Raw genomic sequence first — 26,996 nt, 5'->3', positions numbered from 1 at the left:
TCAAGTGGAACCCTGCCCTCGGGATTCATCATCTGGTGGGCCTGGCTTAATGCAATCCAAACGCTCAGATGGAGATGTAGCCAGAATGTCAAGGGAGGGAGCTAAAGTGCACCTGCAGAAACGTGCGGGCGGCTTCACGGGAGAGCTGGCCTCTGAAGCAGCTGCTGAAGGGCAGGCTGCAATGGGATAAGCAGAGGAGACGTGTGCTGCATGCCAAACTCGAGGACCAGCCCCCGCAGAAGAATCGGGATGGAAGCCAAGTGCAGAGAACGGCGCTTCTGTTTGGAGTGCAGGGCAGTGACGGGAAGCCAGGTGGAGGGTGGCTTGAGCTCCCCTTCTGTGAGATGAGAGGGTTCAAGCACGAGTCCTCTTTAGTTAGTCATTCCAGAATTAGGTTTTAGTCCTTGATAGAGGTCCCAAGGTCATTCTGAGACTTTGGACTTAAGGAGCATAAGGAGCCAAGGAAGATGACTTCTTCTTCTTCTTCAAAAGATTTATTTGTTTATTTGAGAGGCAGAGTTACAGACAGAGAAAGAAAGAGAGAGGTCTTCCATCTGCTGGTTCACTCCCCAAATGGCCGCAATGGCCGGAGCTGTGCCAATCCAAAGCCAGGAACCAGAAGCTTCTTCTAGGTCTCCCATGTGGTGCAGGAGCCCAAGGACTTGGGCCATCTTCTACTGCTTTGCCAGGCCATTAGCAGGGAGCTGGATCAGAAGTGGAGCAGCTGGGACACGAACTGTCATCCATATGGGATGCCCGCATTGCAGGTGGAGGCTTAACCTGCTACACCACGGTGCTGGCCCTGGGAAGACTTCTGATCAGAGCACCAGGAAGGGTGCTTTTGGCAGAGGGGTAGGGGGAGATCAGCCAGTGGGGGTCAGTGGGGCCCAGCAGCTGAGCAGTGGCTGCAGAATTGGAACCAATGCTGCAGATATCCTGAAATCAAACAGTGGCTGCCGGCTGCACTGATTCAGTCCTGGAGGTTTCTGTCCTGGGAGCCTGAGGGCACCAGTGTGGCCCAGCCCGCCTGGCTCGATGTTGAGGATGGAGATCCCAAGCAGACAGCAGATCCATCACCAGAGGTGACGACAAGGCAGGGTGTGGCCAGCAGAGGGGCTCAGAGAGGGGCTGCGCACCTACAGGACTGCTCCAGATGCACCCCAAGGTGCATTCGGAGGAGGACGAAGGCAGGTACAAGCTCACTCCCAGAAACAGAGGGTGCAGTCTTACGGATAACTGCTCCCTGCTAGGAGGAAGTGAGGGTCCGGGCAGGAGGGAAGACGACCAGGGAAACAAGGCTGCTCTGAGTGCGCCCCGGGCTCCCAGCCAGGCCACTTCACCCAGGGGACCCAGATGCCTGGCAGATGAGCCCTCTGCATCCTGAAGCCCCAGGGCAGACACTTCCCGGGCGGGCCCCATTCCAGGGGTGAGCTATGGGCAGTGCCTGCCCTCGGAAGGGCATCCTCACTGACACAGAGGGGCACAGGTGCGCTCTGAACTGCAAACCGTGCAGCGGGACAGCAGGTGGCCTGCGGCTCTGATAGGTGGGGTCCGCTGCCATCCGGATGGCGTCGCCGGTTTCTGGCAACTCCAGGAACTCAGTACAGAACAAAACCCTACACTTTAAAGGAAAATTCCCCATCTCAGCGGGCTCCACTTTGTGGGACATGCTTTGCAAAATGGGGTTCTTACTGATCCTTATTATTAGAAACACAAGCCGACTTAAGGAGCCTTTAAACCAGCCGTTCTCTGGAGCCTGCACCAGAGCCAGACACGTGGGTGGGTTTGTCCTGCGGTGCTGGCGCTTGCTGCTCAGGCACAGGCTGAGTGCTTTGTGCTGATGCCAAGGCGGGTGTGAACAGCAGTGTCGGGAAGAGTGCGTTTCCATTTTGCTTGCATGTGCACACAGCCCTTAGTGGCCACGGAGGGAGCGCCTCTTGCAGTCGGGTTTGCACGAGTGGGCGGCTGCCTCTAACCTGCTGGACCCCAACGCCTCCCTCCTCGGGGCCGGCGAAATCCCGACCCAGGGAGCCACGCCAGTGGCCGGTAGAGGGCAGCAGCGCGCTCCAGGCCAGGACGTACTTGGGAGGGGGCCCGCGGGCAGGAGCCTGTCGAGGTGTGGACTCACCCCTGGGGCGTAGGAGAAAGAGGAGGCCTGGGTCCTGCACGCCCGTGCGGGCACCAGCGTGCATGGGGTGCGGCTTTGCTGCCAGTACAGCCCTCAGCTGTGACGTGCAGAAGGCAGGCAGCTGGTGCAGGCGTCTGGGCTGGAAGAGCAAGGAGGCGGGGAGTTAGGAAAGTGAGAGAGCTCATGGTCTAGAATGGTGGAGAGGTGTAAGGGCATGGCTACATTGAGCAGGCAGGGAAGGTTCCAGAACAATCATGAGGCTCGCAGAGAACTGGTGTGGGTGCAGAGGAAAGGGTGAGAGAGCCAGGAGCTGGAGAGTAGGAGAGAAGTACAGCCTTTCAAAGGAGGAGCGCCCCAGGAATAAGTGACCATGTGGTTGATGATGGATCTTCCTGTGGACCTGGAAGAGAACAGGAGCCAGTGCCACAGCCCTTTGTGACTGAAGCAGGGTGGCCAGGGACAGAAGATGAGGACTGGGGGGTGGGCTGGGACAGGGCTGCTGTCCCAGGAGACTTGGGCATCCACACCAGAGGTGCCTATCTTGGAGGGTGACATTTAGTAGACAGAGCTGTGTGGTCTTAGGTAAGTTACTTACCTTCTCTGGGCCTCAGTTTGCTCACCTGTAAAATGGACCTAAATATAGCACAGAAGACTGGGAGGATGAGGGCAAGGGGTGAGCTCAGAGCCACAGGGGGATGAGTGTGTAGGTGAAGGCAGCCTGCTGTGTGGTGACGATGCACATGACTCCCACACACTTGTTCCTCGGTGTTCACCGGGGATTGGTTCCAAGACAACCTCCCCCCATCCAGGTACTCGAATATGCAAATGCTCTGTCCCATATATAAGGTGGCACAGTATTTTAACCTAGGCACCTCCTTCCGTATACTTAAAATCATCATGGATTACTTTTAAGACCTAACTCAATGTCAGCGCTGCGTAAACAGTTGTTATACTGTGTTGTTTAGACATAAGAGTCTGTGCATACTCAGTAAAGGCAAAAAAAATCCCCAGATATTCGCCATCTGTGGTTGGTTGAATCCATGGATGTGGGACCCACAATAAGGACGGCTGACTGTGTGTCCCTGCTGATTCTCCAGACTCCAGCCCAGCGGTTCTCAGATGTGAGGACCAGAGAAAAGACACTGCCAGGCTGGCGCCACGGCTCACTAGGCTAATCCTCCGCCTAGCGGCGACGGCACACCAGGTTCTAGTCCTGGTTGGGGCGCTGGATTCTGTCCTGGTTGCCCCTCTTCCAGTCCAGCTCTCTGCTGTGGCCCGGGAGTGCAGTGGAGGATGGCCCAGGTCCTTGGGCCCTGCACCCACATGGGAGACCAGGAGAAGCACCTGGTTCCTAGCTTTGGATTGGAGCAGCACACTGGCCACAATGCGCCAGCCGTAGCGGCCACTTGGGGGGTGAACCAATGGAAAAAGGAAGACATTTCTCTGTCTCTCTCTCTCTCTCACTGTCTAACTCTGCCCGTCCAAAAAAAAAAAAAAAAAAAAGACACTGCCAGGCCCCAGCCCCAGCCCTGAAGCTTCTCCTCCAGGGGGCTGGGGTGGGGCCTGAGAATTGGCCATGCAGCTGCTGCCCCTGCCCAGAGCCCAGCGATTGGCACGGCGCGACAGCCTCAGCCTGGGCCTTAAGGACAGCAGAAATTCTAATCACAGCACAAGCCAGGGCGGTGCTGGGTGAAGGGGAGATGGTGCCAGCAGAGCCTTGGAGTGGTGGTGGTTTGTGAAGGAAGCTGGAATCCTACTGGAGAGCTGTGACGCTGATGACTACGCAGCCACCCATTTGTTTCACAGAGACAGAACGCTGGGACCCCAGCAATATTTTGGACTTGGCAATGGCCAGGGGTTGGCTTGTGCCAATGGAATGCTGTATGATGCGTCTAGAGCATGTGTTGGCCCTGCGAGGGTTCACCTTGTCCCTTGCTCTTGTCCAAAGCTAACCCCACGGTCCACACCCATACCTGGAATCAGTCCAGGGTTTTGACTGCTGCGTGAGCTTTGGAAGAAGTCTCCCAGGCACATGCTTGGAAGCGACTGTAGTGCTTTTCTCAGATAGTGAGCGCCCCATGCCTGATGCGTGGTTGGAGCCCAGCACCTGCCCAGAGGAACGTCCCCTCCACAGCTGGTCACCTGTCGCAGCCAGCATGAGCCCAGCTCAGAACCTCGGGCCCTGCCAAGGAGCCTCCAACTGGCAGTGTTTTATTAGGGGTCAAGCATTCAATTAGCAGCCTCCTGGCTCAGCCTGAGGCTGTCGATGGTTATCGATGGTGCCTGGGAGCACAGGTGCCACTGTGTGTTTGCTGCAAAAATCCTGTGGCCCATAACTCAGCCCAGCTTAGGTGAACAGCTGTGCTGTGCAAGCAGTTCAGTCAGGAAACGGAACCTGCTCTGCTGATGGCTAAGATGGAAGCTAAATGACTTCATACAAATGAAAGGGACACTGACCCTCCAGCCTTCCCTCTTAGCATCTTAACTAACAGTGCTTGGCAGGTGTATTGAGGTCTGTGTTGACTGTGCTGCCCCCGTCCGCCCACCTCCCCCCCCCCCCCCACCAATGCCTCAGGGCCAAGTGCTCTCAGCTTAATAATAAAACCTCAGTGCTCAGCAGCTCTCAAGTTTTCCTAGCAGCCCTTCTTCCTCTAGGAGAATCATGGAGGTTCCCAGCTGGAGGGTGTTGTCTAGATCAGTGCTTCCCAAAGGATGGCCTGAACACCATTTGCAGCCAAGTGCCCAGGCGAATGCCGAAATAGCAGAGAGAACCTGAAAATCTACCTAGGAGTCAGGTGTGGGCAGCACTGGTGGGATTTTTTATTTAGTTTATTTTTATTTATTTATTTATTTATTTTATTTTTTTGACAGGCAGAGTGGACAGTGAGAGAGAGAGACAGAGAGAAAGGTCTTCCTTTGCCGTTGGTTCACCCTCCAATGGCCGCCGCGGTCGGTGCGCTGCGGCCGGCGCACCACGCTGATCCGATGGCAGGAGCCAGGAGCCAGGTGCTTTTCCTGGTCTCCCATGGGGTGCAGGGCCCAAGCACCTGGGCCATCCTCCACTGCACTCCTGGGCCACAGCAGAGAGCTGGACTGGAAGAGGGGCAACCGGGACAGAATCTGGCGCCCCAACTGGGACTAGAACCCGGTGTGCCGGCGCCGCTAGGCGGAGGATTAGCCTAGTGAGCCGCGGCGCCGGCCCTGATTTAGTTTATTTTTTTAAAGATTTATTTTATTTATTTGAAAGGCAGAGTTAGAGAGAGAGAGAGAGAGAGCGAGTGCCAGTCACAGTCACAGAGAGGTGGGGAGGGGTAGAAAGAGGGATCATGAATCCGCCGGTTCACTCCCCAAATGGCCGCAAAAGCGAGAGATGGGACAGGCTGAAACCAGGATCTTCATCTGGGTCTCCCACATGAGTTCAGGGGCCCGGGCACTTGGGCCATCCTCCGCTGCTTTCCCAGGTGCATTAGCATGGAGCTGGATCAGAAGTGGAGCAGCCAGGACTCGAACTGGTGTCCATATGGGATACTGGCATTGCAGGCGGCAGTTTAACCTGCTATAGCACAACACAAGTCCCTATTTATTTATTATTTTCAACTACTTAAAAAGCAAAGCGAGCGAGAGAGAGAGAGATCCCATCCCATTCACGGGTTCAGTTCCCAAATGCCACAAAAGCCAGATCTAGGCCAGACCAAAGCCAGGAACCTGTATGATTGGCAGGAACCCAAACACTTGAGCCATCATCTGCTGCCTTCCGGTGTGCACGATGGCAGGTAGCCGAATCAGAAGTGGAGGAGCCAGGACTCAAACTAGCACTCTGATATAAGATGTGGGTGTCCCAAGTGGCAGCTTAACCTACTGCATCACAATGCCTACCCCTTAATTTTATATCTTTAGTTGTGGTAAAATACACACAACATAAAAATTGCCATTTTCATCATTTTTAAATGTGCAGTTTAGTGGTGTTAAATACATTCACCACCATTGGGCTTCAGAATTTTTCATTATTCCATACTGAAAATCTGTATTAAACAATAACTCCTCACCCCCATAGCCTCTACTGGATTTTCTATATCTATGAATTGGCCTGTTCTAGATATCTCATATAAGTGGATTCATACACTATTTCTTCTTTTATGACTGGCTTACTTCTTCAGAGTTCATCTGTGCTGTAGAATGAGTCTGGATTCCACTCCTTTTTTAAGGCTGAATAGCATTCCATTACAGACGCGTCAGACTTTGCTTCTGCATTCACTGGTGGACTTTGGGTTGTTCCGCCTTTGGGCTGCTATGAGTCAGACCACTGTGAACATGTGTGCATACCTGCTTGCATTTCTACCTTGAGTTCTTTTGGGAACATGCCCAGAAGTGAATTTGCTGGGTCATATAATAATATTATTTAATTTTTAAATTTATTTTTATTTATTTTATTTAGTTTCTAAGCACTCAAGGTGCAAAGTTGCAAGTGGAGGACTAGATGATCAGACTCTAGATCCCAAGACAAACCTCAGCCTCTCTTGGATAGGACCCAGGCACTGTGATTCTATGTGTGGCCAAGTTCCAGAACCATTGGTAAGAATACAGATTCTTGAGGGATCCTGAACCCTAAGAGCCCATTGAATGGGTCAAGGATAACCTGGATTGCACCTGTCTCAAGACTCCTCAGGAGGTTCTAATAGATAGCCAGGGCTGACAGCCACTAGTCTTGTTTGGGCTCTTGGTGGAACACGAGAACTTGGAGGCTTTAAGGGGCGACTTACTCTACCCACGCCTCTGAGCCCTTTGTGGCCTGAGTCAACCTTTGTCTCCTCGGCTGGTTCCCAAGTGAATCCCGTGGATTCTCCAGTGTCGCTCCCCCTCTTCGTGGAGGAACGACACAGGACCCTGCGCTGTTCTTTCGTCTGCTCGGCCCTCCCCGGGTTTGCTGCTGGTTCTTCCCGGGTTGGCTACCGTCCCTTCCACCTCCGTGGAGGGGCGGTTCCCCCTGCCACATTCCCCACTTCCGCGGGGGGAGCGGCACACCGCCGGCCGGCTCTCTCGGGGGCTGCACAGGTGTTCCTTCAGCTAGATGTTCCCCTTAGATGTTCCTGGTGCATGCCGTCTCTCTCCTCCTTTATAGTCCTCCTCTGCCAATCCCAACTCGGCTGCCCACACGCCGAGTACGCTGCTCTCCTCCAATCAGGAGCAAGTCCTACAGTTTATTGGTTGAACTGGAGGCAGCTGTGCAGAAGCTGTTTACTTCTCTCCCAGCGCCATATTGTGGGAGAGCAGATGCATAGAATAAGTCTTAATTCCAGTAACTCAGTCTAGTCCGGGCTGCTCCCCACACTCCAGACTATGCCATACGGTCACAGAGGGTGGAATCATTGATAAGACCTGCATCTTTCCTTCTCTGAAGTGGAACTGACATGCTGAGATTAGTGGACTGTCAGTTGGGTTATAATGCCTGTTTTGAAATGTGAATTTGCTCCCAACACAACTCATGCATTAGAGGACATGCCTGACATGTCGCATAAGCTTATAAGCTTATATAACCCATCAATGACTTAAAGCCTGCATCTCAGTTACTAAATCTAATCATAACTTTGCCTAGTAGCAAGCTTTAGTCCATCTCCCAAATTAAAGCAATTCTCAAAACCTAAACATTTTATAAAAGTTTAGGAACAGGGCCTGTTGATATGGTGCAGCAGGTAAAGCCTCAGTCTGCAGCACTACTTCCAATCTAGCTCCCTGCTAATGCACCTGGAAAAGTGGTGGAAGATGGCCCAAGTGCTTGGGCCCCTGTACCACATGGGAGACCTGGAAGAAGCTCCTGGCTCCTGGCTTCATGTGGCCCATCCCTGGCTTTTGCGGCCATTTGGGGAGTGAACAGCAGATGGAAGATCTGTCTATCTCTGTCTTTCCCTCTCTCTCTGTAACTCTGACTTTCAAACAAATAAATCTTTAAAAAAAGAAGCAAAAATTTTTAAGAACAGTATTAATATAATAGGGACGTGAACTTTGCACTTGTTTATGTGAAATTTCCTTTTTTTAAAAAAATATTTGTTTATTTGAAAGGCAGAGTTACAGAGAGGCAGAGGTAGAGAAAGAGAGAGAGAGCAAGGTCTTCCATCTGTTGGTTCACTCACCAAATGGCTGCAATGGCCGGAGCTGAGCCTATTCAAAGCCAGGAGCCAGGAGCTTCTTCCCCAGGGTCTCCCACTTAAGTGCAGGGGCCCAAGGACTTGGACCATCTTCCACTGCTTTCCCAGGCCATAGCAGAGAGCTGGATTGGAAGAGGAGCAGCTGGGACATGAACTAACGCCCATATGGCACTTCAGGTGGTGGCTTTATTTTTTATTTTTTTAAAAGATTTATTTATTTATTTAAAAGTCAGAGTTACACAAAGAGAGAAGGAGAGGCAGACAGAGAGAGGGAGAGAGAGAGAGAGGTCTTTCATCTGTTGGTTTAATCCCCAGTTGGCTGCAACAGCCAGAGCTGCGCCGAACAGAAGCCAGGAGCCAGGAGCTTCTTCTGGGTCTCCCACGCTGGTGCAGGGGCCCAAGAACTTGGGCCGTCTTCTACTACTTTCCCAGGCCACTGCTGAGAGCTGGATCAGAAGTGGAGCAGCCAGGAATCAAACTGGTACCCATATGGGATGCAGGCACTGCAGGCAGTGGCTTTATCCGCTACACCACAGCGCCGGCCCCCAGATGGTGGTTTTACCCACCACACCACAGCACTGGCCCCTTATATGCAATTTCTTATGTATAGAGACAGAAAGCTGGACCCAGCAGAGCCTTGCCAAATAGAATATACAAATTACACTCCCTATATCTTTCAGCTACCTCCATTCTCCAGAGATACGTTGAGCATCTGGGGTTGCAGCTTTCCCTCGGACGGCAGATCTTTCCCCTGTTTCAAGGGAGTTGCTCGTGGGCAATGGCCCTGTGATGGCCGCATCCACAAGCCCACACTTACTGTGGTGTTTATGCGTTTGGGGGCCAGTCACCTTGGCTCAAACTGTGCTGCTGCTTTTATTGGATTCCAATCCTTTCTGTTTTTAAACCTTCTGGGGATGAACGTTTTGAGTCCTGTCTCCTCGCCCCATTTATCCCACAAGCCCTATGCTTTGGTGTGCTTTTGCACAGAGCAGTGACTTTTAGGAAGGAATGTATGCGTCACCCGAGAGAACAAGCGTGAAAGTAGTCTGACCTGCTGTGCTTTGTTGTCCTTTTAGTAATGATTTAGGAGCACACTGGCTGGTGGAAAAATTTAGTCTCCAGCTCTCCCAGTCTCTGTCCCCCAAGGCCCCAGGGAGCGCCCCTCTCGATGACCGCCAGATGGGCAGGAAGCCGTCTCCACGTGTTTACTGGCTACACCTGGATCTCAGGGGGACGCGGTGGCCGCAGGTCGCAGGCTGCGGGTGGGACCTCCTCCCCACGCTGCCATCCTTCCTGTCCCCTTCTCGCCTCAACCCATTTCAGGTTTCCGGTTTCAGGTCACCTGGTTTCTTTCTTGAATTCCTTTGATGCCCAGGCTGGCTGACTCCCACCTGCTGTGGGTCACAGGCCTTCGTGGATGGACCACATTCTTTGACTCTCTGAGGTTTGACCAGGTCCGAAGCGACCTCATTGCCTGGTTCTCACCCTGGGGTTAAATTTTCCTTGACTCAATCCTCATGCAATATTTACTGCAACCCACTCTGGCTTCTGGTCTGAATTCCAGGACACTCTGCTTGGGTGTGAGCTCAAGACACCCAATGCACCTGCTCACCTGTCCTGCTTTGATCCACAAGAAGCTGCTTTGGAGGTTACAATGTAGCTGTTTCCTGTCTTTGTGCACTTTCTAAGGAAACAGATCAGCATGGTATTGTAACACAACACAGGCCCAAACAATTTTCTTTAAAATCTGTTTGTTTAGCTGGCTTTATCCACCTTACCTACTTTAAGTAGCTTCCCCATTATGAACTTGAAAATTCAGTATCTTGTTTGGTGCTGTCTTTCACTCATTAATACCACAAATTGACGATCAAGCCACCAAGTTTGGTATGAACCAGTTGGCATGGGCCAACCTGGAGTCGACCATGAAGAGACGAAATTGAAGCTAAAAATGTGAACTTCGTTATTCTGAGCTGATGTCCTCATGCCCACATCTCTGCAGACATTTCTTTGCCCGGTTCTGTAAGATGAGGATTTGTTGTTTGGATAAAGCAGAGGCTGTGAAACTGTCAGTGTCTTGGAGGTCAAGTTAGTTCTTTCCTGCAAATACTGGTGGTTCAGCATCAGAGCATATCTGTCTACAGTCACTTCAGATCCTCATTTAGGAAATCAAAGTCTCTATTTTCCTTTCTTCCAGAGCCAGGTCAGCAAACAGTGGTCCATGTCTGGCCTGCAAAGCCAGCGAGTCCTTTCCGGAACGAAAAGCATGGCAGTTGTTTAACATAAACCAAGAGTTCTCGGGACGACTTTGACATGGGTTGGCCCAGGAGGCCAGTGAGTCCTGTGAACCTGGGGCAACATTCGGCTTGTGATGCAGACTTTGCAGAGGGCAAGGAACCAACGCTCTGAGCAGATTCTTCAAGGGGCCCGTGACTGAGGAGCTGCTGCAGTGACAGCATCAGGTGTGAGCTCCTGGGCGGACTTCCTGTGTGCCTTGCTGGGCACTGTGGAATCCACTTCGCACCAGCAGGGGCAGAAAGGTTGCTCTGAACTCAACATGGTCTCTGCACGACTATTTATTCTCCCCCTGTGAAATGCATCACCCCGCCTCCCCCCGAGGGCCCCTGCTTCCTCCATGTGCCATTATCTGCGCCTCCCAGGCCTTTACCAGCTCTGGGATCACTGCCCTGCCATCAGACACGGGAAACGCAGAGCTGGGTTCTGGGCCCGGTGCCGTAACTGCCTTAGGACCTTTGTCGTTCTCTTTTAGAGCTCCTCTGCCCTTTCCAGATGTGTCCTACTAACTGGGATTTCTGTTTGATATTCTCAGTGCTTGGGGGACATATTCAGGTTGCAAATGACAAGTATGTCACTGAAGATGGCAGGTGCACTGGGGACAGAGCAGAGCCTGTTGGGACAGGGTTTCGCTTTGGGGGTTTCTTCGGCACTGTGATGCCTTCATCTGCCCTGATTCCTGTTTTCTTCAACAATTCTTCAGTTTATCTATTAAGATCGCTTTTACCTCATTTCCTAAAATGCAGCCTCCCCCGCCCGTGTGTGTCATCTGTACATACGACGTCGTTAGCTCCCAGTCCCAGTCACAACCACAAGAAATTCACTGAGAAGGAAAGTGGCTGTGTGGTTTTCATAACCCAGTTTGATCACCCACACAAAAAACATCCCAGACTTCCGTGGAGCATGGGAGCAGTGCTCTCAGTCACCAGGGTCTCAGTCATCAGGGCGCCTGAAACGCACTTGGGAAGAAAAAACGAGAAGTGCTTCAGCTCCACGGGTACCGTTGCTTCTTGATAACAACTGTTTGAGATGATCCCTCTGCTATTCTGAAACGGAATTCATAGACATAACATAATCTACCCGCACACCTGATTTTAAAGAAATCAAGATGATCCCCCCCCCACCCTTGGCGGTATGAAAAAAAGAAATAAAAGGGAGAGGACCTTCCTGTGGATTGATATGTGTTTCACTGTGCTGCCTGGGCACTACTGTGCCAGGAGATGAGATGAGTTAGACACTCCCGCCTGCTGATAAAGAGGAGGTCTGGGGCCGGCGCCGTGGCTCACTAGGCTAATCCTCCGCCTTGCGGCGCTAGCACACTAGGTTCTAGTCCTGGTTGGGGCGCCGGATTCTATCCCGGTTGCCCCTCTTCCAGGCCAGCTCTCTGCTGTGGCCCAGGAGTGAAGTGGAGGATGGCCCAAGTGCTTGGGCCCTGCACCCAAATGGGAGACCAGGAGAAGCACCTGGCTCCTGCCTTCGGATCAGCACAGTGCACCGGCCGCAGCAGCCATTGGAGGGTGAACCAACGGTAAAGGAAGACCTTTCGCTCTGTCTCTCTCTCTCTCACTGTCCACTCTGCCTGTCAAAAATTTTTTAAAAATTTAAAAAAAGAGGAGGTCTGACAGCAATGAGGGCCAGATACATCTGCTCACTCGCACGAGCAGCCCCTGTGACAGCCACCTGCTCACGACTCCCTGCGGAAGCATTGGCCATCATGGAACGATCTTCTGAAACGGTGACTAACACTGTGTCAGGCCCCAGAGTGAACAAGGTGCCATTTCCCCTGGCTTGGCCAGGTGGCTGCGTTCCTAGAAAATGCAGCCCGCGCTGGGTGGCTGCGTTCCTAGAAAATGCAGCCCGCGCTGAGGTGGCTGCGTTCCTAGAAAATGCAGCCCGCGCTGAGGTGGCGCACGAAGACTTTGCTACCTTGGCCCCCACGGCTGGGTTCAGCGCTAACTCGGAGCAGGGTTTTCACTTTCAGGGACGCATGGGTGGGTGTTCGGGGGTTGTGAGGGTCCGGCCCAGGACCGCCAGGTACCTTAGTGTCCCTGCTTCCTGGCAAGGGGTTGGTGCCCACACACGTCACTGTGACAACCAGAAAGCCTGCAAGAGGATAGAATGCTCCCTAGTGGGCCCTGTCCCCATCAACAGCCACTGTTTTGCACAGGAAGTTGTACGGGGAAAATGCAGTTTTCTCCTTTGAAAGAGACGCTTGTCCTCAGGCTGACCTGATGCCTTTGTCCTCCTGCTGATGGCATCGTGGCTCAGTCAGTGCATGCTCTCCTGTCCTGGGCTTTACCTTCCCCCTCCCTGCCTCCTTCTCGCTCTCCCTCTCTCTTTTTCTTTCTTTCCTTCTTTTTGTGAGCACCACAGTGTGGTAGAGATGACAGACATAAACACACAGACAAGATTGTTAAGCACTGAGGATAATTGATTTGATGGACATAAGCAAGGTGGGGTTTGAGAGGATAACCAGGCAAGGGCGCTACATCAAGCACTAAGCGTGGGGAAAGCTCTGAGCAAGTGTTGGTGTGAAATCCAGCCACAGGAAGAGCAGGAGAATAGGGCGCGCATAGGAGCAGCAGGTGCCAAGGCCCTGAGGTCGGGAAGAGTTCAGAACAGCAGAGGGGAGTGTCTCTGGCTGGAATTCCCACCCGTGGGCTGTGGTGCTGGCTGCTCCCTCCGCCTTGACTACTGGGCCTCTCCATATCCTTTCTTCCCTTCCTTCAGCTCTCTGCTCAGTTAAATTTATATCAGAGAGGCCCTGCTGAACTCTCTGTGAACAGCAGCCACCACTCGGGCTTTCATAGTCCAGTCTCCTTTCCCCGGCTTCACCTCCACCTGTTTCTTTTGTCACCTGTCGCCTCTCCCCTGCACCAGAGCACAAGCTGCATGAGGGTGAGCTCAGTCTGTTTCGTTCACTGCTATGTCTCCAAGCCCCAAAGCAGCACCCGACTTGTTCAGTAACTTAGTGAGGCGGAAAATGCTCAAGATGATGTTGAAAAGACAGACAAGAGCCGGATCATAGACCTCCTTGCAGGATTTCCTCCAGGCTCAGCGAGGAGGAGAGAGGAGAGAGGTGGAGTGAATCGGGTTTTAAAGGAACTCTCTGACTGCTGTTTGGAAATCTAGCCAGAGAAGAGTGTCCTATCTCACCCAGATAGGAGACGGCTACGCTTGGGATGCAGGTGTGGAGAGACTTGACCTGCCCGTGGATTGCCTGGGGGAAGGCATGGAAGAGACTGAAGCTGCTTCTGCTGTGGTTACCACCAGTGGGGATGGCAGAGCAATTCGCTGGGAAAGATTCAAAGCCGTGCGAACCCCTCCACCCCGTCTATTCTGATGATCATTAAATACCCATTTTTGATCCTTGGCATCAATGTCGCTTGCTGATTTGCTGTATTGTGTGTGCCACAACCTCCCAGCCCAGCACAAAGAAAGCCCCACGAGAGCCGGCCACTGGTCCGGGGTCCGACACCAGAGCCGGCACTTGCTCTGCTCTGACGCCGACGCTGTGATGCCCTTTGTGGGGTTAAGGCTCTTTACAAGGTGCTGCTGCCTTCCTACCTCTCTTTCCCGTCCCTCCCGCCCCCGCCCCGCACTGAGCTGGGTAACTCTGCCCTTATCTCCCAACAGTGAGGTCAGATCAGACGGGTTCCAGGCACAAAGACGATGGAGCTCTGCCAGGGGCAGACACCGAGCTGTCCGTGGGCGGGGTCCTTGTGCGTCTTCTCTGTTCTCTGCACGGCACCTAACACCACACTCGGAACACAAGCCAGATGCAAGCAGGGAGCCCCTTTTGCTGGTGTACAGGTGATGTAAGCACCAGACTTACCAAGAAGCCTGTTTTTGTCTATTGTACACTCACATAGCCACACAAATGCCAGGCGTGCAATAGGTGCTGAACACATTTTTATTAAACCAACCAAGCCTCACTTTGTGGATATCTCTATGAGAGGTACTGTTAGGATCAGATCCAAGAAATGGACTAGGATCCCGGACGAGTGCGAGAAAATCAGTGGAGTTCTTTTCCACTTATCAGCTGAGCCTTCTATGGGTGAGGAATGGGACTGGGGGAGGTGGTCCCTGGCTGAAGTGAAGCAAGAATGTGTCTCTTCATGCTGTTATCTCCACTTCACTCAGCAAACCTTCAGTGAATAAATGAGCAAATAAGTAAATGAACAAAGTTACAAAGATTAGATGAAATATTTTAAGGTACCTAGACTAGTATGCGAGGTGTGGAAAAAGCAATATAATTGCCTGATAGAACAAGAATGGCTTCGTCTCTAGCCAGCCACATCAGCCAGCAGCCACATTCATGGAGTCAGATGAACACAGGGGTACAAGGAGTAGGCATGTGGTAGAGGAGACCACCAAGTTCTTTTTAAAAAAAGATTTATTTGTTTTAAAAAGCAGAATCACACAGAGAGAGAGAGAGAGAGAGAGAGAGAGAGACCTTCCATCTGCTGGTTCACTCCCCAGATGGCCACAACGGCCAGTGCTGGGTCAGGCTGAACCAGGAACCAGGAATTCCATCTGGGTCTCCCATGTGGGTGGTAGGGGCCCAGGTACTTGGGCCATCCTCCACTGCTTTCCCAGGCACCTTAGCAGGGAGCTAGATTGGAAGCGGAGCAGCCAGGACTCTGTTACGGGAGGCCAGCGGGTCAAGTAGCAGCCCAACCTGCTGTACTGCAGAGCCGGCCCTGACCCCCGGGTCCTGTGAGCCCGAAGCTTAGACGCCGGTGTTTTCGCTCTCCTTCTCCACAGGGTCATGGCAGGTCACCTCGACCTCCTCGTAGGAGTGGTGCTCCTGGCCAGCCCCGGGTTTGGAATTTCTTCCTGCTCCTTGGATGCTCGGGTGGCTCTCTATCGTTTCTGCAACCTCACCCAGATCCCCCAGGTCCTCAACACCACGGAGCGTCTCCTGCTGAGCTTCAACTACATCAGGACCGTCACCACCACGTCATTCCCCTTTCTGGAGCAGCTGCAGCTGCTAGAGCTGGGGACCCAGTTCACCCCCTTGACCATTGACAGAGAAGCCTTCCGGAACCTGCCCAATCTGAGGATCTTGGACCTGGGCCAGAGTCAGGTCAGCTTCCTGCACCCAGACGCCTTCCAGGGACTCCCGCATCTGCTGGAGCTTCGGTTGTTTGCCTGCGGTCTCTCGGATGCCGTCTTGCGAGATGGCTATTTCAGAAATCTGAACTCTTTATCTCGCCTGGACCTCTCCTTCAATAAGATCCACAGCCTTTCCCTTCACCCCTCCTTTGAGGAGCTGAGTTCCCTGAAGTCTATAGACTTCTCCTTCAACCAAGTGCGAGCCGTGTGTGAGAGTGAGCTCAGGCCTCTCCAAGGGAAGCAGTTCTCCTTCTTCGGCCTCGCGGATAATAACCTGTACAGCAGGGTCGCTGTGGACTGGGAGGCGTGTGGGAATCCCTTCAGGAACATGGTGCTGGAGACCCTGGACGTTTCCGGCAACGGCTGGAACGTGGACATCACGGGAAACTTCAGCCGTGCCATCGGAGGGAGCCAGACTACCTCTCTGATTCTCACCCACCACGTTATGGGTTCTGGATTTGGCTTCAGCAACCTCAGGGATCCCACCCAGGACACATTTGCTGGGCTGGCCAGAAGCTCGGTGCTGCACCTGGATCTGTCCCATGGGTTTATCTTCTCCCTGAACCGCAGACTCTTTGAGACCCTCAAAGCCTTGAAGTTTCTGAACCTCGCCCACAACAAGATAAACAAGATTGTAGACCAGGCATTCTATGGACTCGACAAACTCCAGATTCTCAATATGTCACATAACCTTTTGGGAGAGCTTTATAATTCTGATTTTTATGGACTACCTGAGCTCACCTATGTTGATCTTCAAAAGAATCACATTGGGATCATTCAGGCCCAAACATTCAGATCCCTGGAAAAATTAAATATGTTGGATCTCCGGGATAATGCTCTGAAGACCATTTCTGCTATCCCGAGCATACCCACCATCCTTTTGGGGAACAATAAGCTGGTGTCTTTGCCAAACATCCGCCTTACAGCCAAATTCATCCAATTGTCAGAAAACAGACTGGAACACCTGGATGACCTCTACTTCCTCCTCCGGGTACCTCAACTCCAGATTCTCATCTTGAGTCAGAACCGCCTTTCCTCCTGTCAACAAAGCCACACCCCTTCAGAGAATCTCAGCTTGGAGCAACTTTTCCTTGAAGGCAATATGTTGCAGCTCGCCTGGGAATTCGGCCTCTGTTGGGATGTTTTCCGCGGGCTTTCTCGTCTGCAAATTCTGTATTTGAATAGCAACTATCTTAATTTCCTTCCACCTGGAGTGTTTAGCGACCTGACTGCATTAAGGATCCTCAATCTCAACTCTAACAGGCTGACAGCTCTCGCGCCGGGCAGTTTCCCTGCCAGTTTAGAGATTCTGGATGTGTCCAAGAACCAGCTCCTCTCTCCTGATCCGCATTTGTTTGCCTCACTGAGCGTCTTGGACATAACCCATAACAAGTTCATCTGTGTGTGTGAACTTAACATGTTTATCAGTTGGCTTAACCAAACCAATGTCACTATATTTGGATCTCCCGAAGACCTCTACTGCATGTATCCTGACTCATTCTTTGGGGTTTCGCTCTACTCTGTTTCCATGGAGGGCTGTGATGAAGAGGAAATGTTGAAATCTCTGAGGTTTTCCCTGTTTGTCGTGTGGACTGTCGCTCTGACACTGTTCCTTGTGGCCACCCTCGGAGTCACACAGTTCCGGGGGCTTTGCTTCCTGTGTTACCAGGCTGCCCAGAGGCTGGTGTTCGGGGACCATCCCCAGGGAACAGAACCCGATACATACAAGTATGACGCCTACCTGTGCTTCAGCAGCAAGGACTTTGAGTGGGTGCAGAGTGCTTTGCTCAGACACCTGGACAGGCAGTACAGTGACCAAAATAGATTCAACCTCTGCTTTGAAGAAAGAGACTTTGTCCCAGGGGAAAACCACATCGCCAACATCCAGGCTGCCGTGTGGAGCAGCAGAAAGATCGTCTGTGTGGTGAGCAGACACTTCCTTCGCGACGGCTGGTGCCTGGAAGCCTTCAGTTACGCCCAGAGCAGGTGTTTCTCTGACATCAGCAGCGCGCTCATCATGGTGGTGGTCGGGTCCCTGACCCAGTACCAGTTGATGAAGCATCAGTGCCTCCGAGGATTTGTCCAGAAGCAGCAGTACTTGAAGTGGCCCGAGGATCTCCAGGATGTTGGCTGGTTTCTCAGCAAGCTCTCTCAACACATAGTAAAGAAAGAAAAAGAAAAGAAGAAAGATGAAAACATTGTGATGCAAACGCTGGCCACCATCTCCTAGTCCAAGGAGCAGTGTGCAATTTCTCTGAAGCTGCAAATAGCTCTTCGTGTTGTCTGTGCACCGATACCACTGCAGGGCCCCTTCTTGGAGTCGCTTTCCTACTGTGAAAACAACAGAAATCTCTTGATGCTCGTGTCAACAGGATGATTTGTCTCACTGACCTCCAAATGGAAAATAAGAGATCTAGAAAATTAGAACTGCCCCTCGAGGTCCCCCCTATCCACTGATTTCCTTTCAGACCCAATAATACTGTTCTCCCCTGATGTATCGACTGCAGAATGCGCCCTCGCCAGGAAAGGGCACCTTGGGAGAAGTTACAGGTGTCTGGCACCCGCGCTCTGGCATTCAATCAAGAAGGGGAGGCTCAATGACTGAGTTTTCTGTGCTCTGCAAAAACAATGCTAAGTAGAAGACGAAAGAAGATGAACAGCAGGTGCAGGCCACCCCCTCTCCTAAAGATTAAGCGGTGGCCTCCAAGAAACTGGGACAGGAATGCCTGCCTCTCTTGTGGCCGTACTGTACTTCCTGTCCACATCTCCAGCTCCTCTGGGTCCAACGCTGTGGGCCCCCAGCATTCTTTTGCACACGACCTTTCTTTCATCCTGGCATTCAAGACCTCGTATGACTGAGCACCAACCTACTTTGTGGACCTTATTTCCCACCACACCTCATTTATCGGATCCCCAGGCTATTATGGAAAGAACATGGACTTTGTGCACGGATCCGGATTGAGTCCTGGTTCTGCTGCTTTTTAGCTGTGTGCCATGTTACACCCTTGCTGTGTGCCTCAGTTTTCTCACCTGCAGGCATGATAACATCCACCTACCAGAGTTGCTGTGACAATGAGATTGTCAAAGGATGGTAGAGCTTCTTGGGTCTTTTCCATGATTGCCCTAACGGCCACAAGAGAGTGCGGAGCCTGCGAGGCCATCTGGGAACCGTTGCAATTTCTTTGGAGTTTTATTTTTTATAATCTCAAAATAAATTGATGTATATTTTGCATTATTTTCCTTTTTGTGTTTATTAATACAGAAATGTCTTTGTGCAAGAGCATTAAGAAAATGTAAACCAAGGAACACGCACCAAACTTAGCCTATAGCCTCACATACAGCCTCCTCCAACCAGCATTACTGCAGGTCATTCCTGCAGGCTGAGGAATCTACGTCGACTTGGGATCCCCTTCTCCTCGCCGTGCTCCCCAACCCTTACTCCTCCAACACACACATAGTTGCACACACACACAAGCTGTTCTCATCTCAGCTTTCTTGGGTCCCCTTTTTTGGGTCCATGAGACTGAGCTTGCCCTGTACCAAGAAGTGGGATTGTTCTATACACACCATGCACACCCCACTCTGCCTCTTCATTAATGTTCTCCCATCTCTGCCTGCCATCCTACATGTTCTTCAAAATCCAGTCCATGAAGCCCCCTAAACTCCTTCCATCCCAAAGTCCCTTCTCCCTTTTGTTCTTTTGAAACTAGTACCGCCTCCTGTGAGAGTTGTGGCCCTATCTGGCCACCCACCCCCAAGACTACAAGCTCTGTAAGACCCTGTGTTCTCTGTCCCATCCTCGCTAATCATCACAGAGCACATGAGGTTTCAGGACCACACAAGAGGCTCCCATTTGCACACCTTGTCCACGCTTCTTCCTCTCCTCCTGCTGGGATTCCCTCTCCACACTCCCACTTCCTGTCTGCCTGGTACATTTCCTAGCCTCGCACAACCACCCATTCCTCATGACCCAACAGATTCCTGCCTCTGATATGTGACACAGTGTGCTTCTATACTCTACGTGAGAGGACAACCTAGACCATGGGACCCTGAAGTCTTGTGTTGTCCTCCTGCATATCCCAGGATGTGCTCAGTAAGTCCCTGGTGGGTACATGAGGTGTCCCGAGAAGCCCAGCCCGTCTCTGGCAGGGCTGGCTGCTAGTAGACTCTCCCAGGATGGGCAGGTGGGGCCATGAGAATGGGATCCCCACAGAGGTGCTGGTGGTGAGGAAGAAGAGAACACAGGCTCTAAGAAACTCGCCGACCCTAATTTCCAAAGACTGAGCATGGTAGTGGGACAGTGACAGCCTAGACAAATAGCCAGGAGCTGGGCTGGGGTGGAGGGGTGGAGGGGTGGAGGGGTGGAGGGGCACAGAGTAGGGAAGGAACACGGTGTACCTGCATATGGTTTTCTTGAGCTTGTGCTAAGAAATACAGCGAAAAGGGGCTGGTGCCATGGCGCAGCAGGTTACTCCTCCGCCTGCAACGCCAGCATCCCATATGGGCACTGGTTCTAGTCCCGGCTGCTCCTCTTCCAATCCAGCTCTCTGCTGTGGCCTGGAAAAGCAGTAGAAGATGGCCCTGCACCTGCATGGGAGACTGGGAAGAAGCACCTGGCTTCTGGCTTCCGATTGGTGCAGCTCTGGCTGTTGTGGCCATTTGGGGAATGAACCAATGGGAGGAAGACCTTTCTCTCTGTCTCTCTCTCTCACTGTCTGTAACTCTACCTCTCTAATAAATAAATAAAATCTAAAAAAATGCAGCGCAACACAGTACTGCTGCCAGAAGCGCTATAACCACCACTCAGGAAGGATGTGGAAAGGCCATGGCGTCTCAGGTGGGTCTTTTCCCGACTCGCCTGCTCCTCTGTCATCATTGTTCCCAGGCTATAGGAGCGGGGTGGAGGTGCCCCAACCAGAAGCTCAGGAAACGAGTTCCCTGGCTCTGGAGTGGGGGATGGGCAACACCAGAGACTCCTTTGCTGTGGGCGACCAACACCTTCACTCGATCTTCCAAACCAGGTCCGGGGCGTGTACGATGATAAATGTGACAGGATTTATGAGAATAGTGCCTTGGAGTAGAGATGACTGTTGAAATACAGGAGTCCCTCCTAGAGCTTTGCCTAATCCTCTTATTTAAAAGCACAAACAGAAGGTAATGTTCCCAGTGAAACATACTTAAAAAGCATTTAGTCTAGAGTTCACGGAACTGTTCACTCCATACATCCTGGCTGCGACTGAATTCAACATGCACCTTTAATTCATCCCAAAACATCCCATAACGTTCTGAAGCGCCTTTGTTTGTCTTCTCTTCCATCAGCAGGCGCAACAGCTGCAGCTCTCTCTGAGCCCATTTCCCCTGCCCTTTCTCACGTGGCAGAGTTGCTGCATATTTGCTGAGAGGAGAGATCCCGCAGAGCCCTGGGGAGAGGTGAGTCCCGGGAGGTCAGCTGGGACCCTCCCTTCTCAGCAAGCTGATAAATTCCACTCCAAAATAGCAGGAACAGCTACAGTGCCCTCTAAAAATGCCTCGGGCTCGCTGTATTTGACATTGAGATTCTTCTGGAAAATCTGGAATATTGATTGCAGCTGTTGAAAACTTCAAAGAGAATCCTCCCCATCACCCTAAACACAACTGTCAACCACATGCAGCTGCACTGAATAGTGTTTAAGACAGTCTTGATATAATCTAAAATAAATGTGGCTTATACCACGAAATGGCTACACTGGGAGGATAAGAGACTATGGCATACAAGTGTAAGATATTAAATGCTTAATTACTGCAATATAAAGCCAATATACATTGCCCAAAGTGTTCAATCAAAAAATAGCATTCTGAATATATGTTTGTAAGTGTGGAAATGCCAGAAGAAAGAACTAGACAAATTAATGGTGATTGCTAGAGGCAGTTCAGCCCAATTCTTCCACCGAGAACATCTAGAAAAGTTGCAGAAACTGTTTTGTAGACTCTGCCTAAAAGCACTGGAGTGCTTCAAGGCAGTAAACGGGGCCAGAGTCCAAGAGAAGAGGGAAATCAAGAGAGAGAGCTATGCCAAAATTAAGCCCTTCCGTTCACCAGAAGGCCATGAGTGAGTGAAAAGACGAGACAGCATGGGAGCAGATATTTATAACACATGTGTCTGGAGAGGACTCGTAGCCAGCATTTGGAAGGAGTTCTAGATATTAATGAGGAGAAGACAACTGCAAAGAAAAATGGACGAGAGACTTAAGAATTCACAAAAGGGTATCCAATGTCCAGAAAGTAAATGAAAACATATTTGATCTCCTTGAGGCCTCAGAGAAATGCAAATTAAAACCACATTGCAGGCCAACACTGTGACTCACTTGGTTAATCCTCAGCCTGCAGTGCCGGCATCCTATATGGGTGCCAGGTTTTAGTCTCGGTTGCTCCTCTTCCAGTCCAGCTCTCTGCTGTGGCCCGGGAGGGCAATGGAGGATGGCCCAAGTGCTTGGGTTCCTGTACCTGCATGGGAGACCAGGAGGAGGCACCTGGCTCCTGGCTTCGGATTGGCGCAGCACCATTTGGGGCGGCCATTTGGGGAGTGAACCAACGGAAGGAAAACCTTTCTCTCTGTCTTTCTCTCTCTCACTGTCTATAACTCTACCTGTCAAATAAAAAAAAAAAAAAACACATTGCAGGGGCCCCCGCTGTGGTGTAGCAGGTAAAGCTGCCGCCTGCCATGCCACCATCCCATATGGATGCCAATTCAGGTCCCGGCTACTCCACTTCCGATCCAGCTTTCTGCTATGGCCTGGGAAAGCAGAAGATGGCCCAAGTCCTTGGGTCCCTGCACCTGCATGAGAGACCTAGAAGAAGCTCCTGGCTCCTGGCTTAGGCCTGGCCCAGCTCCAACTGTTGTAGCCCTTTGAGGAGTGAACTAGCAGATGGAAGATCTCTCATCTCTCTCTCTCTCTCTCTGTCTTTCCCTCCCTCTCTCTCTGTAATTCTGACTTATAAATAAATAAATCTTTAAAAAAGGAAGCAGGTAGGGTGTTTTTTTAAGATTTATTTATTTATTTGAAAGTCAGAGTAACAGAGATATATATATATATAGAGAGAGAGAGAGAGAGGTCTTCCATCTGCTGGTTCACTCCCCGATTGGCTGCAATGGCTGGAGCTCTGCCGATCTGAAGCCAGGAGCCAGGAGCTTCTTCTGTGTCTCCCATGCAGGTGCAGGGGCCCAAGGACTTGGACCATCTTCCACTGCTTTCCCAGGCCACAGCAGAGAGCTGGATTGGAAGTGGAGCAGCCGGGACTTGAACCACTGCCCATACAGGATGTCGGCACTGCAGGCGACAGCTTTATCTGCTACACCACAGCGCTGGGCCCCAGGTAGAGTTTTTATCTGTTACAGAAATAGAAGATGTGTAGTAAACCGATTCAGGCAGAATGGATGGAACCATCTCCCCCAGATACCTTGTTTTGTTAGGGACGGCCTCTGGTCCAACTGTGTTTCCTTGCTCTGCACAACCAGAGGAAAACACAAGTGGTTATGTGGGGGCTTTGGTAGATGGCCTGGGGAGGCCAGGAGACTGCAAGTTTCCATCATCAGCCTTGGTGTTAATTAATGCTTAACTCTGCACACACTTCATTGACAATACTTCTTCTTTTTTTTTTTTTTTGCCAGGCAGAGTTAGACAGTGTGAGAGAGACAGAGAGAGAGTTATAGACAGTGAGAGAGAGAGAGACAGAGAGAAAGGTCTTCCTTCCATTGGTTCAACCCCAAATGGCCGCTATGGCTGGCGCTCTGCGCCGATCAGAAGCCAGGAGCCAGGTGCTTCCTCCTGGTCTCCCATGGGTGCAGGGCCCAAGCACTTGGGCCATCCTCCACTGCACTCCCGGGCCACAGCAGAGAGCTGGACTGGAAGAGGAGCAACCGGGACAGAATCCAGTGCCCTAACCAGGACTAGAACCTGGGGTGCCGGTGCCGCAGGCAGAGGATTAGCCTAGAGAGCCACGGCGCCGGCTGACAATACTTCTAATAGGCCAAAAAAAAAAAAAAAAAGTAAATAATAGATACATAATTACATGAAACTGAAGTGATAACTTTGCTCTTTGGCAGAAGACAGAGAATATAAAAAGAAATAGCCAGACTTTTAAACCATCAACAAAGACCCACAAAATTATCACAATAAGTGAACAGACATGAGAATAAGACATATATATGTGTGTATACATATGTATATATATAACATGTTTTGCTCCATTTTATTTTTCTTGAGATTAAAGGAATCTTGAGATTAAAGGAATTTTTTAATTTGTTTTACTTTGCAATTAAATATTTTATTTCTCAATGAACGCAGTAATTTCTATTTAGATAGTCTTTCTAAGAAATTAAACATTTCTATCTTACAGAAAATTCCACGGAAAGAGCTCGCTAAGGCTCGTGTGGCAGTCCCAGGCACCATCCAGGCAAGTGGCAAGGGGTCCTGAAACTTGGGGGTCTGATGCCGCAGGCGAAAATCGCGTTTCTCCCCCTGGCTCGGGCCACTCCCCTGCACAGGCCCCTGCTTCCCTGCCTCCTCCCCAGGAAGGTGGCCTCGTGGAGCTGTGATCAGAACCCATGACATCTGTCGCATCGGGCCGGCTGCTCTCCAGGAAGCAGGTGCTTTGGCGGGGTGGAGACTGGGACGTGTTTCTGCTGCGCTGATCTGGGTTTGCTGGCCAAGTAGCCTCCAGGGCCTAACACGTGGGGCCACCTTCATGGTTTTCCCAATGACTTTGACCATTCATCGACTCCCCTGCTTTCCCCAGACACAGCTGTGCCACACAGCCAGAGCCTTCCGGGCCTGCAGGTCATGCCAAGCCTGGAGGCATTTGCACCAAGAAGTCACTAGTGGTTTCTGAGCTCTGGCCTGTGTGAAAACAAGAGAACCTTCTTGGAGAGGGAACTCGGAACCCCTGGTGGTGCTTCTAAGAAAGACATCAGGCATTGGTGCCAAACAGAGAAGAGAAGCTGATGTGGGGGAGACCCTGGCTGGTGAAGGCAGCTTCCCCAGCCCAGCTCAGGCTGCAGCCCCCAAAATGAGCCTTGGGGCAGGAGCTCCCTTACTGGCAGCGTCTCCAGAAACAGCTTGGAAGTCAACTCTGGGCTTGGAATCAGAAGACCGAGTTGCGGTGCAGTTAACCCCTGGGAGCTGCAGGTTTGGTTTGTGGTGGTTTGTCCTAGGAGTGAAAGGTCAGTGGGAGCAGCAGAGTTCTTGGCATAGAACGACTGCACCTTAGTGTGTGGTGGTGCAGAGACGCGGAGGTGGCTACCTAGGTCCCCCTGGCTTCCGCGTCACTGCCTCCCATTCCCCAGGTCTTTGTTGCTGGGGTAAATCCGACTTTTGAGGGGGTGTAGGCAATGCCTCTAAAAACCCAAAAAAGAAACCAATAAGCAAGTGTTTTTCTTTTCTTTCTTTTTTTAAAAGATTTATTTATTTACTTGAAAGCCAGAGTTACATGGAGAGAAGGAGAGGCAGGGAGAGGCAGGGAAAGACAGAGAGAGAGGTCTTCCAGCTGCTGGTTCACTCCCCAATTGACCGCAACGGCCGGAGCTCTGCTGATCCGAAGCCTGGAGCCAGGGGCTTCTTCTGAGTCTCCCACATGGGTGCAGGGGTCCAAGGACTTGGGCTGTCTTTTACTGCTTTCCCAGGCCATAGCAGAGAGCTGGATTGGAAGAGGAGCAGCCAGGACACAAACCAGTGCCCATATGGGATGCTGGCACTGCAGGCGGAGGATTAATCTACTGCGCCACAGTGCCGGCCCCTAGCCACGCCTCTTAACCCAGACATAGCAGGCTGCAGTGTAGCCCCTTGATAAGTCTGTGTCTCAGATGAATTTAATCTATTTACACATTCACACCCTGAGGAATCTGAGAATTGAGGGGCAGAAACAGGAAAAAGAGCAGACCACCAGATGGCAGCAGCGCTCAGCAAACCTATGGGGAGGGGGAGGATGCTTGGACAGGTTGCATGGAAGAGCAGGAGACCCTCCCGAGAGGGCCCAGGGCCACGGGCCAGAAGGGAAAAACGACGAGGCAACTTCACTCCACAGCCTGGTGGGGAGTCTGTGGGCCAGAGAGCTCCCAAGGGCACAGGCCATTTAGGGTCTTCTGTAGCCCCTGGTTGTCCATCATGGAAGGCGCTGGGAACAGCTTTATGGATTAGGCAAAGCAGGCGGGCACCGAGCAGACAAAACAAAGGCCGTGGGGGGCAGGGAAGGGGCTGTGTTTAAGGAATTGGCTGTGTTAACCATGTGGGCTGCTGCTAGCTGGTTCCAGTTAGTGGCCCTGAGCTGTGGCGCAGAAGTAAATATGCCCGGGAACGCAGCACGTCCCTGGAGAACACAGCAGTGGCCTGCAGGACTTCTTTGCCTGGCCTCCTTCTACGGTGCCCCCATCTCTGCTATCATCATGGCCGGTGAGGATGAACCCTAGCACCTGCCCAGTGAGCTCCGCTTTCTACAGCCCAAGCTCGCCCAAATCCCTAGTTCATGAAAGTAAGCGGAGTTCCTGTAGCAGTGACAGGACAGGCAGCAGAGGCAGCAGGTGCTCGCCCAGAACCCTGGGAACAGCACCACCTGGGCACCATCGGGGCAACATCTCCACAATGAGCTGCAGGTAGAAATCCACCTGACGCCACAGGGCGTCAAAAGTGGATGAGCCACTTCCCCAGCCCACACGGGAGTTCTCAGTTGGCAGGTTTGTCATCTCAATGATACCTGACGACGATGTACCTGGACAGTGGGACATCTTGTTCAGTAAATTTCCAAGTTGGTTATAAAAGTGAAAGTGAAAGTAAGCTGTCTGGGCCGGCGCTGTGGCGCAGCGGGTTAACACCCTGGCCTCAAGTGCTGGCATCCTAATATGGGTGCCAGTTCTAGTCCTGGCTGCTCCTCTTCCGATCCAGCTGTCTGCTGTGGCCTGGGAAAGCAGTAAAGGATGGCCCAAGTCCTTGGGCCCCTGCACCCGCGTGGGAGACCTGGAGGAAGCTCCTGGCTCCTGGCCTCAGATCAGCACAGCTCCAGCCACAACGGCCGATTGGGACCAGCGGATGGAAGATTCTCTCTCTCTGTAACTCTGACTTTCAAATAAATAAATAAGTAAATCTTAAAAAAAAAAAAAAAAAGTAAGCTGTCATTGACTCAAGATGCTTTTTCATTGGAGGGAATCAATACGAACACTGCCATTTCAACAGCGACATTTGTACCAGGATCCTGCGTGTTCAATGTGACAAATGTGAGGCCGGGAGTTGTGGTGCAGCAGGTGAAGGAAGTGTGCGTAGGCCTTCACTCCATCGCAGGGTGCCTGG

At 51.7% G+C, this 26,996-nt stretch overlaps 1 protein-coding gene across 17 annotated transcripts in view; it reads left to right on the top strand.

The window, feature by feature from the left end:
- The window catches only part of TLR5 (toll like receptor 5), a 47,076-nt gene that overhangs the window by 10,712 nt on the left and 9,368 nt on the right, over nt 1-26,996 (top strand). For 2 of the 17 annotated variants that reach the window (XR_011381232.1, XR_011381231.1), the window contains 2 exons: nt 24,058-24,114; nt 24,233-26,813. Coding sequence is in view for 3 of the 17 variants with exons in the window: in XM_051820356.2 (XP_051676316.2) it covers nt 15,335-17,911 (2,577 nt within the window). In the remaining 14 variants the exon portion in view is untranslated. 17 annotated transcript variants of the gene reach the window in all.

The sequence above is a fragment of the Oryctolagus cuniculus genome, chromosome 13, assembly GCF_964237555.1.
Source record: "Oryctolagus cuniculus chromosome 13, mOryCun1.1, whole genome shotgun sequence".
Taxonomy (NCBI): Eukaryota; Metazoa; Chordata; class Mammalia; order Lagomorpha; family Leporidae; genus Oryctolagus; species Oryctolagus cuniculus.
The sequence above is the reverse complement of the archived record's forward strand: the minus strand, read 5'-3'. Positions and strand labels throughout refer to the sequence as shown.